This window comes from Netta rufina, assembly GCF_964035555.1.
Source record: "Netta rufina genome assembly, chromosome: 20".
Classification (NCBI taxonomy): domain Eukaryota; kingdom Metazoa; phylum Chordata; class Aves; order Anseriformes; family Anatidae; genus Netta; species Netta rufina.
In genome coordinates this window covers 6195437-6206744 of record NC_140144.1, presented here as the reverse complement: position 1 = coordinate 6206744, position 11308 = coordinate 6195437, and the positions used below count along the sequence as shown (strand labels likewise).

The window sequence follows — 11308 nt, the reverse complement described above, 5'->3', positions numbered from 1 at the left end:
GGCCACAGCTCTGCTGCCTCCTTCCTGCACCACGGCCAGGAAAACCACGGCACTGCCACGGGGCTGGGCAAAGTGACACCGAGCACGGCCTGGGGGCAGCTTTGGGGAGACCCTGTCCCCGTTCCACGTCCCCGTGCCAGCATCCCAAATATTCAGGGCTGGGGGGCTGCAATTGAGCCCCCCTGAGGACCCCCACCCTGTCCCTACCCTGGTGGCTGGGCTCAGGGGGGGTGTCCCCAGCATGTCCTTTGCTCAGGGTGCACCTAGGGCATCGCGGTGGCACCGATATCCCCGGTGCCACCCCAACACCTTTTGCCACAGCTGCCCGCAGCCCCCACGTACCCCAAAACACATCGGGGGGCAGGAGCAGCGAGGAGACACCGAGGCTGGCACGTGCACGGGGTGAAAGTGATGGAAGCCCCATCCCCAGGGAGGCAGAGGCAGGACGTGGGCCAGACGCTGCCCCCTTCTCCTGGGGCTCGGCGGGCAGAACGGGGTCAAGGTGAGCGGGACTGGCCCCGGCACGGGGTCACGGGCCCCCCACAGCCCGGCGGCAGCCGGGAAGCCGGGGCGAGCGGCCGGGATGCTCCCTCCCTTCCTCCGAGCATCCCACGTGCGGGATAAACACCCGCTTCCTGCCCTAATCAGCTCCAGAGGCGGGCGGGGGGCTCGGGGGGCTTGGAGAGGGGAAAAAAAAAAACCAACAACAACAACAAAAAAGCAACAAACCAAAAATCTCTGGAAAGAAAAACTCATTTCCTCCGACAGAAGAAAAAGATAAAGTCTGGGCTCATTAAAGCGAACTTTACTGGGGAGAGACGGGAAAGAGCCAAACACAATGTCCTTGAAATTTCCTTCGCGCGGCTCTGTCCACGAAAACAGGATGAGGGCTCTTCCGCTGTCTCTGCCGGCGCGCGCGGAGGGGGGGGCGCGGGGCGGGGGGCGCGGGGCGGCCGGCACGGCTACAGGCTGTCGAGGTAGGAGCAGACCTGCTGGAAAACCTCGTCCACGCTGCCCTCGGCGTTGAGCTGCAGGGAGGGGTTAGGGGGGCGCCGGCTCCTCCAAGCCCCTTTTTGGGGCGATTTGGTGGGTCCCAAGCCAGCTGGGGGAACCCTAACCCTATATCAGCCCCCTTACCCCCAAGGTGTTGATTCCTTCCCCCCCCGTGGGTCCTGCTCACCTGGCGGACGATGCCCCTGCTCTTGTAGAAGGTGATGACGGGCTCCGTGGCCTTGTAGTAGGTCTCCAGGCGCTTCTTGATGGTCTCCTCGTTGTCGTCCACCCGCCCGCTGGTCTCGCCCCGCTTCAGCAGGCGCTTCACCATCGTCTCCTTCCCCGCGTCCACGTACAGCAGCAGCGTGGGGGCGGCGATCTGTGGGGACGGGGGAGCTGGCACCACATGGGCTTGGCACGAGGGTGTCCCCGTGCCACCCCGTGCCACCCCATGCCACCCCGTGCCACCCTCCACCCGGGTCTGGGCACCCCAGGGACACCAAACCCTGGCTCTGCGCCACCACAGCCACCCCCCGTCATCCGTGAGGACGCCCCGGAGCGATGTGTGTCCCCCCCCCCGATGGCAGCTCAGCCCCCCGTTGGGATGGGATCTGCTCCCACCAGCTCCACGCAGCCCTCAGGGGCACCCCGCGGCCTCACCAGCCCTCACCTTCTTCTCGAACTCCTCGCCCTGCTTCACCTCGCGGGGGTAGCCGTCGATGAGGAAACCCTTGGACACGTCGGCTTTGGCCACCATGGCGTCCCGCAGCATGTCCAGCACCGTGTCCTGGGGACGGGGCACGGACACCTCGTGGGGCCGCGCGCCCACCCCGTCCCCACGGCCACACGGGGAGGGGGACAAACACCACGGCGGGCACGCGCGGACTCACCAGGGGCACCAGCTCGCCCTTCTCCATGATGGCCTGCAGCTTCTTGCCCCGCTCCGAGCCTGAGCTGACCTCAGCCCGGAGCAGGTCCCCGGTGGAGAGGTGGGTGTACCCGTACTTCTGCACGATCTTCTCGCATTGCGTCCCCTTCCCCGAGCCGGGGCCACCTGCAAGCGGTGGCAGTGCCCCAGCGCGCAGCAGGGAGCTGGGGGGCAGGTGGGGGAAGGGGCACGGAGCCACCAGAGTCCCCAGAGCCTGGGGAGAAAGGGGACGGGGTCCCCGAGCCCAGCACCAGATGGATGGAGAGAGCTGCTCCTGGTGGGGGCTTGGGGATGGCGGTGCTTGGGGTGGCACGGGCTGCTGGTGTGGGTAGTTGGTACCCGGGCATCGCCACCCTGATGGCACTCAGGACACCAGGACACCATCAGCACCATGGGTATTGCCACCCTGATGGCACCCGTGACACCACAACTCCATCAGCACCTGGGCATTTCCACCCCGATGGCACCCAGGACACCAGGACCCCATCAGCACCTGGGCATCCCCACCCCATCCCCACCCCATCCCCACCCCATCCCCACCCGCGGCATCACCCCCAGGAGCATCGTGTCACGTCCCATCAGGCACTGCCACCCTGCTGGTGGTCCCCAGCACCCCCCCCGGTGGCCTCGAGGACCCCCTGCCCCACCTCGACCCCGCCAGCCGCAGGACCCGGCCGCCCACTTACCCACCACAAAGATGATCTTGTGGTGCTTGAGCTTTTCTGGGGGGAAAAATAATAAAAAACCCCACAATCAACCTAAAAGCCAAAAGGGCACCGTCGAACGGGCCGTCCCCAGCAGCAGGGCTGAGCCCCCCAGCGGGGGGGACCGACCCCTGCCCACCCCGGGGTGCGAAGCGGCCACGCGTGCCTCTTGTCCCCGTCACCTGAGGGGTCTGGGACATCGGGGCTGGCCGGGCTGGTGCACAGGGACCCCATGGAGCTCAGCCACAGGGCTCAGCCCTGGGCCTGGAACCCCCCCCGGCACCCTGGAGACGCTCGTTGTCCTCAGTGTCTGGGTGGGGACCTGCAGGGCTCCCCGGGGGGGCCACATCCATCCCCGTGGCCAGATCCGGGTCCTGCCCTTGGCACGGGTGCCTCGAGTGCTTGGTGTGACCCCCAGCAGCCCCTAAACCCCCCCCCGGGGACCGATTGTCCCCAAAAGCGGTGCCTGGGGCAGGCAGCTGGGGAGCAGGGGCCGGGTGCCAGCACCTCACGGAGCCCCCCCAGCCTGCGGGACATGGGGGGGTCCCTCAGGGTGCCCCCCACCTGCAGGATCCAGCTCGGAGGGGAGCTAAAAATACCGGTGAGCCCGGCACTGCTCCCCCCAGCCCGGCCGTCTGAAATTTCAGCCCCTCCAGCACCCGGGGAAGGAGCCAAGAGGGTGGGGAAGGGGGGGGCAGGAGATGGGGGGCGCAGGGGGGGCGAAGGGATTGGGGTTGGGAAGAGGCCCCAAGGGGATCTGGGTGGACGCAAGGGGGAGGCAGAGGGGGACGGACACGGGTGGAGAAGGCAGGGGATGGACGCAAGGGGGGGACAGAGGGGGTGGAAGCGAAGTGGGACAGGGAATCGGATACCGGGGGACGGGGGAGGGAGGGAAAGGGGACACGGGGGGCACGGGGGGGGCACGGGGGGGGGGCGCGGGGGGGGCGCGGGGAGCGGGTGCGAGGGGGGCAGAGGGGGTGGATACGAGGGCACAGGGGGCAGACGCAAAAGGGGGGTGCGTAAAGGGGACCCGGGGGATGGACACGGGGTGGGGACACTGGGGGTGGACGCAAAGGGGTCGGGGGGGTTGGGTGAAAGAGGGATGGGGGGGACGGGGGTGGCACAAGGGGCACGGGGGATGGGAACGAGGGGATGGGAACAAGGGGATGGGGACAAGGGGGACACGGGATGGCAGAAAGGGGACACGGGATGGCCCAGTGGGAACGCAGGGGATCGGGCACAGGGGGACAGCTGCCAAGGGGCCAGAAGCAGAGGGGACGAGGAGGTGGCCGCAGGGACAGCAGAGCAGGGCACTCACCTGTCGACATGCTGCCGGCGGGGTGCAGGAGAGCTTCGGGCTGCGGGGATGGAGAGAGGAGAGGAGAGGAGAGGGGAGGGGAGCAGTGAGCGGCTCGGCGGGGACGGGGGGGTCCCCAGGGCCGGGGCTGCGCGGGGTGTTACCGGGACAACAGCTCTCCCTTCCCTCCCCTATGGGACGCAGCAGGTCTCCAGCCGAGCGCTGGGGGACCCGTGGTGGTGAGGCAGAAGCCGCCCTGCCCCTCAGTTTGGCCCTAAAACCTATAAAATTTATCAAATGTATCCGGCAGGCACGGCGCTGCCTGGATTTCGTGGCTTGAGGAGCTGGGGAGCTCGGCTCCCGCGGCCATCGCCTACCTGGCTGCCGGCGGTGACACGGGGTGACACGGGGTGACGTGGGGTGTCACGGGGTGTTACGGGGTGGCATTACCTGCGCCTCCCTGCCCTGACCACATCCCCGTGCACGGTGACACACGGCCCTGGGACGCCGCTGATGGCGGCAGCACCTCCACTGCTCCAGCTCCCCACGTGCCGGAGGGGAGGCTTTAGGGGATGGTTTTGGGGGGCCAGCCCGCTCTCATGCCCCAGAGGTGGGGGATTGCTGTAGGATTGCGGTAGGATTGCTGTAGGATTGCTGCACCCCCAGGTCCCTGCTGTGGGTTTGGGCTCCCTGCCCGCACCCTGCCGCCCCGCGTCACCCCGCGCTCCCCAAACCGGCCAGACCGGGGCCAGGGGCCCTGCGCTGCCGCCCCGCTCGTGTTACAGCCGGGAAAGGGCAGGGGCTAAGAATGGACGGGCTGAAACCTGCACCGGGACACGGCCCCCCCCGTGCCATGGGGCCGAACCCCGCCGTGTCCCCACGGGGTGGCCGGGAGGGTGCGGGACCCCATGGGGGACACGGGTATGGGGACAGCGGGGTGCCCAGGAGAAGCTGTGGTGTGGTGTGCTCCCGTCAGGAGCTCCAACAGCCCCCAGACCCCGTCCCACCCCCCTTTTTCCCCCCACCTCAACTCAGCACCCAGCATCCCTGCGGTAACCCAGCCCCCCCAGCAGCACCCCGTGCCATGCCCGTTGGTGGCACAGCCCAGGAGCAGCAGTGAGACCCCCAAACCCCCCCGTGGGATGACCCCCCCCCAGCACCCCATAAAATGCCCCCCAGCACCCTGTGCAATAGTGTTACCCCCCTGCCATGCCCCCCCAGCACCCCAAGCAATGCCCCAACCCCTGTGCAATGCCCCCAGCACCCCATACAGCACCCCACAAACACCCCATACAATGCCCCCCCCAAGCACCCCATGCCATAGTGCAGCACCTGCCATAGCCCCCCAGCACCCCACAAAGCACCCCCCAAGCACCCCATAAAATGCCCCCCCCAGCACCTTGTGCAGTGTACCCCCACCAAGCACCCCGTGCAATAGTGCAGCACCCCTTGCCATGCCCCCCCCAGCACCCCATATAACACCCCCCCACCCCATATAATCCCCCCCACCCCATATAACACCCCCCCACCCCATATAACGCTCCCCACCCCATACACCCCCCCCAGCCCCTCTGTCTCCCCCCTTGGTGCTCCCAGCACTGCCCTGCTCCCACCCCCCCAGCATTACCCCCCCAACCCCACCCCCCCCATCCCCATCCCACCCCCCTTAAATCCCTTACAGTGCGGGGGGGCTCACCCCAAATCCCCCCCCAGGAGCCCCCCGCGCAGCGCCTACCCGAACGCCCTCCCCAAGGTCACCGTGGGGAGGGGGAGCCGAGGGGGGGGCACGCAGGGGTGGGTGAGGGCCGGGGTGGCGAAGGCCTGCAGGGCTCGGGGGGGGGTTTAGGATGCTGGGGGGGGGCTGGGGGGGCTGGCACTGACCTGTGGGGCCGGGAGCTGTGGGGCGGGCAGCTGCCTGCTCGGGTACCGCTAGCTGGATATAATGCAGCGAGGAGCATGCCGGGAGCGGGCAGCGGGGGGGGGGCACACACAGGCTGGGGGGGGGGGGGGGAAAAAACCACTGCTGCCTGCCCGCAGCCCCCCCCCCAGCACCGCGCAGGGGGTTGCGGGGGGCTTCATGGGGTCCCAAGGGGCTGGGGGTCCTGCGCACTGCTGGGTAGCCTGGGGGGGACCCCCCCGCTGCCCCCCCCAAATAAATAAATAAATAAATTTTTTTTGCCCCCCTCAGGATCAGCCCCAAAACGTGGGGGGGCTCCCGAAGGGCCCCATTCTCACCCCCCCCCCTCCTCAGATTTCCCACCCCAAAAGCTAGAGCCCGGCCCCCCAAAAAACGCAGCCCGGAGTCAGGGCCCAAGGCAACAGACTGCAGCAAGGTTTATTCTGTACAAATCACTACAAAACGCGGGGTGACCCCCCCATGGGGCTGAGCACCCCCCCCCCGGGGGTAACCCCGACAGCACAGGGGGTGTGCATCCCCCCCTCCGCCCCCCCCCCGCTGCCACGGCCCCAGGGAAACTGAGGCACGGCGCCGCGCTCTGCTGGGGCTCAGCACCCAAACACGCCACTTGGAGGGATTTTCCCCCAATTTTCCACCGCTGGGAGATAAATAACAGCCCCCCCCCAAGACTGCTGTCCCCCCCCACCACCACGCACTCAGTTTGGGAAGGGAAAACGAGTACAGACAGCGGGACAAGGAGGTGGGAGGGGGAGAAAAAAGAGAAAAACCCAAGCCCCCAAATTCCTGTTGTGCCGATAGGAAAGGTTTTGGCAGTGTGCCCACCCCCCGCAGCGAGCACGGGGCCGGGGGTTTTTGGGGTGGGCACCCCATGGGTGGATCCTTACCTGGGTGGCAGGGCAGGGCCCCCCCTCTGGGGGTGACGCCACCGAAAACGTCAGGATTTGTGCCGGGGGGGCTGGGGCTGGCAGTGCAGGGGGTGGCAGAGGGGAGTGAAACGGGGAGGGGGTCCCCAAAATTTTGCCGTGAAAGCAATGCAGCCCCTACGGTGCCCCCGGAGCGCCCCAGGGTGTGCTTGCAGGGCAGTGGGCTGTGAGACAACCGGGGAGGTTTGTTTGGAGCTGGGTCTGTGCAGGATTTAACCCCCGTGCGGTGTCCCCACGGCTCCCCCGCCTGCTGTCCCACGGGAGGGGACACGCCACCCCAAAACCCTTCACACCACGGGCACGCGGAGCCCTTGGGCACAGCGGTGGCAGGCGGTCCTCGACGGCTCCAGCAGCCCTGGGGCGCACGGCGTGGCCTGGACCCCAACCCATGGAGACCCCGTCCCATGGAGACCCCATCCCATGGAGACCCCAACCCATGGAGACCCCAACCCATGGAGACCCCATTCCTGTCCCCAAGGGCCCCCGCTCGGCGCGGCCGCCCTAGGGCCATGCGGGGTGGGAGAAGGTGATGTTGTAGAGGCCGGCCCAGCTGGCGAAGACGCGCTTCTCGGTGATGAAGCGGTGGTGGTTGCCCCGGCGGCTGCGCTCGTTGTGGATGTAGGTGGTGCACTCGTCGGGGCCCTTGGGCTCGTAGTAGTGGTAGGCCATGCGGCGGGGCTGCGGCCGCCGGCTGCGGGCAGAGAGCGGGCTGAGCCCCCCAGGGATGGGATTTGGGGTTTGGGGGTTTGTGTGTGTGGGGGGGGTGGCGGGGGACACACCGTACCTGCAGTAGTTGGGGGGCACCATGCCGTAGACGTGGATGGTGTCGCACAGCTCCACCGCGATCACCATGGTGAACCAGCCCGTGCTGAGCCACGAGCGTGACTTCTCCCTGGGGCACGGCGCGGGGGAGAAACGGGGCCACGATGAAGACACAGTGACCCCCCCAAATCCCCTCAAAAACCCCCAAATCCCCCCAGCCTGACACCGCAGCCAACCCCACGGAGCAGCCCCGGGAGCCGGCCCTGCCTTTTGTCCCCACCAACGGAGGGGACAAGGTGCCGGGGGAGGCCCCGAGGTACCTGTCCTTCCCCGTCTCCCCCCGGAACAGCTCATCCAGCTGCTTCATGCGGCCGGGGGACACGACGTAGGCCGTCATGTTGGGGAAGGAGGCTCCGACGCGCTGGATGATCTTCAGCAGGCTCTTCTGCATCTTGGCGGGCGGCCCCCAGAAGATGAGGACGGTCTCCGGGGTCTTGTTGACGAACTCCTGGGGCCGCTTCAGCACGCGGTAGACGCTGGAGTGGGCCACCACGCGGAACGTGGTCTTGTTGCCCACGTCCGCCTCGTAGCCCGTGGTGGGGGCGTCGTTCATGCGGATGGCGCACTCGGCCTGGTCGATCTCGGCGCCCAGGCGGCTGCCCAGGAGGTGGCTGGAGCTGGTGACGATGACGCACTGGTGGCAGTGGGCGCTCAGGCTCTGGGGACGACCGGCAGGGTCAGAGGGGGAATTTTTTGGCGTCCCAGCGACGGGGACGGTGCTGCTGGGCGTCACCACGGGGCAGCGAGCGCCCGCTGTGATGTCCCAACCCCGCCGTACCTTGTTCCCGGAGACGGGCAGGTACCCGCTGCTCACCCCCCATCGCCGCAGGTCGGGGGGCCGGCGGGCTCGGCCCCGCAGGGTGCCATAGGGGAAGACCTCGGTCCCGTTGCTGGAGCTGTAGATGATCAGCAGCATGAGCAGGGCAAAGAGGACCACGAAGACGGCGGCGCGCTGGCTCTGCGGGCGGGGGGAGAGCGTCAGGTGCCGGCTCCCAGAAGGGGATGGAGATGGGAGAACCCCCGGGGTGCCGGCGCCCCAACACGCTCCCCCCTCGCCGGCTGTGGGTTTAGCAGGAGCTGCCCCCACGCAGTGCTGCAGAGCCCTCCCCCGGCCACGCTCTGCTGCTTCCAGATATTAAAGAACAACACCCGAGGCTGTGGGGAGGCACCGAGCAGCACGGTGCTGCGAGGGGGGCAGCGAGGAGACATGGGGATGGGGATGGGGACGGGGATGGGGACATCTCTCCCCTTCCCCTCTCGGCCACGTGCCACTCCCCAGACCCCTCTGGATAACAGAACAGCCCCAGAGCCGGGAGGAGGATGGAGGAGGAAAGTGTTTGCTGCTGTGAATAATGCTCCGAGAGGCAGGAGAGCTGCCAGGAAGGTCCCAGGCTGGGGCAGCCCCTGCTTGGCACTGGCACGGCCGCCCCAATCCCAGCCCCACAGGCTGTTTTTTTTAGGAGGGCTCCACAGACCCCCAGGGGATGCCCAGCACCGTGCCCGGCACTCACCGTGCTGCCGCTCATGTCTCCCGGCCGGCCTCAGTGCGCAGCGATCGCTGGCGTCCTGCGAGCACCTGCAAGGCACGCGGTCACCCCAAAAAGCACCACAACGGGGGGACCGTCCCCAAAACGAGCCGCACGTGATGGGCTGATCCCCAAACCGGGCTGAGCTCCGGGCAGGATGGATTATCCCAGCGCCGCTGGGGTGAAAGCCACGCAGTTCAATGCCGGATCAGCTCCCCCCTGCCTAAGGTGAGCGGGATCTCCCAGCTGAATCCCATTAAAACGGCCATGGGGTGGGTGCACCCAGGGATGCCCGCCCTGCGGGGGACCCGCTTTTCTCCCCCCTCGCCCTGCCCTGATTAATATTTGGAAGTCCTCCACCGTGAGTCACCGCCTAGTACTCAAGAGCAATTAGAAATAGAAAAAAAAAAAAAAACACGAAGCCTCTTTACTGACTGCCTTGGGAGGAGCCGGGATGGAAAATTACATAGCAGCTGGTGTTTAACCCTCCGGGGGGGGCCTCGAAGGGATTTCAGGGCTGGTGTCGCTGCCCAGGAAGGTGCCAACGGCTGGGGAATGGCCGCGTTTTACGGTGCCCCCACCCCATGGAGAGGGGTCAGTGCCAGGAGCTCCCGTCCCCGCACGGGGCAGGGCACGGCACAGCGCGGGACGCAGGTGCCAGGGGTGGGGGTGCCAGCTCCGGGCCCCCCTTTTGGGTTTTGCTGCGGGTGACCCCAGCACGGGGGTCCCTTACCTGGCCCAGGGCGTTCATCTGCAGCGGGTGGGGAGCGGTGCCGGGGGGGCCTCGTCCGCCTCCTCCTCCCCGCGCACCCCCCAAGCTGCGGGGTGCTGCCGGGCCCCTCCAGCCGGCACCAGGGCCATGGTGGCACCGGGGGTCACATCGCTGCCGTGCCGGGGAAGCGCTGAGCCAGCCCGGCTCCCCACGCTGCCAGCCGCCCCCAAATCCACCCCCACACCCCCCCCCGGTGCAAACCCGCCCACAGCTCCGGCGCGCAGCCCCTGCCGCCCCCCCGTGTCACCCCGCTATGCCAGCCCTCCCTGCGCCCCCCGCATTTTTGTGCTCTGCCAGGCAAATCCTCCCCCAGCCCGGGATGCAGCCCTCCCCCGGTACCCGGGATGAAGCCCCCCTCTTCCTGGGATGCAATCCCCTGGATCCCAGAATGCAATCCCCTGGTTCCTGGGATGCAGCCCCCCCAGTACCCGGGATGCAACCCCCCAGTTCCCATAAAACAGCCCCCCCAGTACCCGGGAAGCAGCTCTCCCAGCTCCCAGGATGCAACCCCCCCGTTCCTGGGGTGCAATCCCCCGGTTCCCAGGTTGCAAACCCCCCAGGTTCCCAGGATGCAACCCCCCTGTTCCCGGAACGCAGCCCCCCCGTTCCCAGGATGTAGCCCCACAGATTCCCAGGGTGCAGCCCCCCCGGTACCCGCGATGCAGCCCCCCGGTTCCCATGATGCAGCCCCAATTCTCGGGACGCACCCCCCCCGTTCCCAGAACGCAGCCTCCCCTTTCCGTCATGCAACCCCCCCGGTGCCCGGGAATCCCCTATAACCCCCCCTTCCCTCCCACCCCCCCGGCAGCCCCCGTTGCATTTCCCAGGCAGGCCGGGGCCCGGAGCCACCCGAGCCCGGTGCGCGCTGCCCCCCGCCTTGGCCGTGCCCGTGCAGCGCCCCCTTTTTCCCCCCCCGGTCCCGGTGCCAGCCCCGCACCCACCGACCGGCGGACAGCCCCACAGCCCCACGGACAGCCCCACGGACAGCCCGACCCACGGACCACCCGCTCCGCTGCGCACTGCGCCGCCGCCGCCGCCGCTGCTGCGCGCTCCCGGGGCTCGCCGGCCGCGCGCGCGCGCGCACACGCTGCCCGGGGAGGGGACGCGCTGGGGGGGATCCAAGCACCGCCCGCCCCGATGGGGCGCGCATGGGGTGCACCGGGGGGGCGTGGGTGGCTGGGGGTGCCCCTGGGTGCCCGTGGGCGCGCGGCATTTATGGGGTGGCGCAGCGCCGTGCCCCCTCGGCACCCCACTGATTTTGTGGGGGCTGCGAGGTCCTGATGCGGTACGGAGCCCACGGACCCACTCGGGGCCATCCCCGGGGTTTTTGGCTCCGCTGCGGAGTGGGGCCGAGGAGCTCCCCGGCTTCTCCTGCGAGCGCCGTGTGTGGGGAGCTGCGCTGCCAAAACCCCCCGGAACAGCCCC

General features: G+C 68.3%; 2 protein-coding genes across 5 annotated transcripts; both read right to left on the bottom strand.

Moving 5' to 3' along the window:
• Nucleotides 1-785: 785 nt before the first annotated feature.
• AK1 (adenylate kinase 1) lies at nucleotides 786-5866 on the bottom strand. Of its 2 annotated transcripts, none has more exons than XM_084298918.1 (7): nucleotides 5804-5866; nucleotides 3944-3983; nucleotides 2608-2643; nucleotides 1884-2047; nucleotides 1664-1780; nucleotides 1181-1372; nucleotides 786-1028 (listed from the first exon to the last, which is right to left on the bottom strand). In XM_084298918.1, the coding sequence occupies exons 2-7, from the start codon at nucleotides 3951-3953 to the stop codon at nucleotides 963-965; spliced, it is 585 nt and encodes a 194-aa protein (XP_084155044.1). In that variant the 5' UTR covers nucleotides 3954-3983; nucleotides 5804-5866; the 3' UTR covers nucleotides 786-962. The 2 variants fall into 2 exon arrangements, with proteins under 2 accessions (XP_084155044.1, XP_084155045.1); XM_084298919.1 differs by lacking the exon at nucleotides 5804-5866 and adding an exon at nucleotides 4300-4625.
• Nucleotides 5867-6378: 512 nt separating this feature from the next.
• On the bottom strand, nucleotides 6379-10962 carry ST6GALNAC6 (ST6 N-acetylgalactosaminide alpha-2,6-sialyltransferase 6). Of its 3 annotated transcripts, none has more exons than XM_084299292.1 (7): nucleotides 10825-10962; nucleotides 9845-9994; nucleotides 9097-9161; nucleotides 8364-8543; nucleotides 7846-8243; nucleotides 7548-7655; nucleotides 6379-7472 (listed from the first exon to the last, which is right to left on the bottom strand). In XM_084299292.1, the coding sequence occupies exons 3-7, from the start codon at nucleotides 9109-9111 to the stop codon at nucleotides 7265-7267; spliced, it is 909 nt and encodes a 302-aa protein (XP_084155418.1). In that variant the 5' UTR covers nucleotides 9112-9161; nucleotides 9845-9994; nucleotides 10825-10962; the 3' UTR covers nucleotides 6379-7264. The 3 variants fall into 3 exon arrangements, with proteins under 3 accessions (XP_084155418.1, XP_084155419.1, XP_084155420.1); XM_084299293.1 differs by having other exon boundaries at nucleotides 10885-10949; XM_084299294.1 differs by having other exon boundaries at nucleotides 6380-7454.
• Between the last annotated feature and the right edge of the window lie 346 nt (nucleotides 10963-11308).

Coding starts and splice junctions, on each gene's coding strand:
- AK1 (XM_084298918.1), bottom strand. Junction 1,781..1,883: donor AGGGCGAGCTGGTGCCCCTG/GTGAGTCCGCGC, acceptor CCCCGTCCCCAG/GACACGGTGCTGGACATGCT. Junction 1,029..1,180: donor GCAGGGGCATCGTCCGCCAG/GTGAGCAGGACC, acceptor CCCTCCCTGCAG/CTCAACGCCGAGGGCAGCGT.
- ST6GALNAC6 (XM_084299292.1), bottom strand. Junction 7,656..7,845: donor GGGGAGACGGGGAAGGACAG/GTACCTCGGGGC, acceptor GCCGTGCCCCAG/GGAGAAGTCACGCTCGTGGC. Junction 7,473..7,547: donor GTGCCCCCCAACTACTGCAG/GTACGGTGTGTC, acceptor TGGGGGGCTCAG/CCCGCTCTCTGCCCGCAGCC.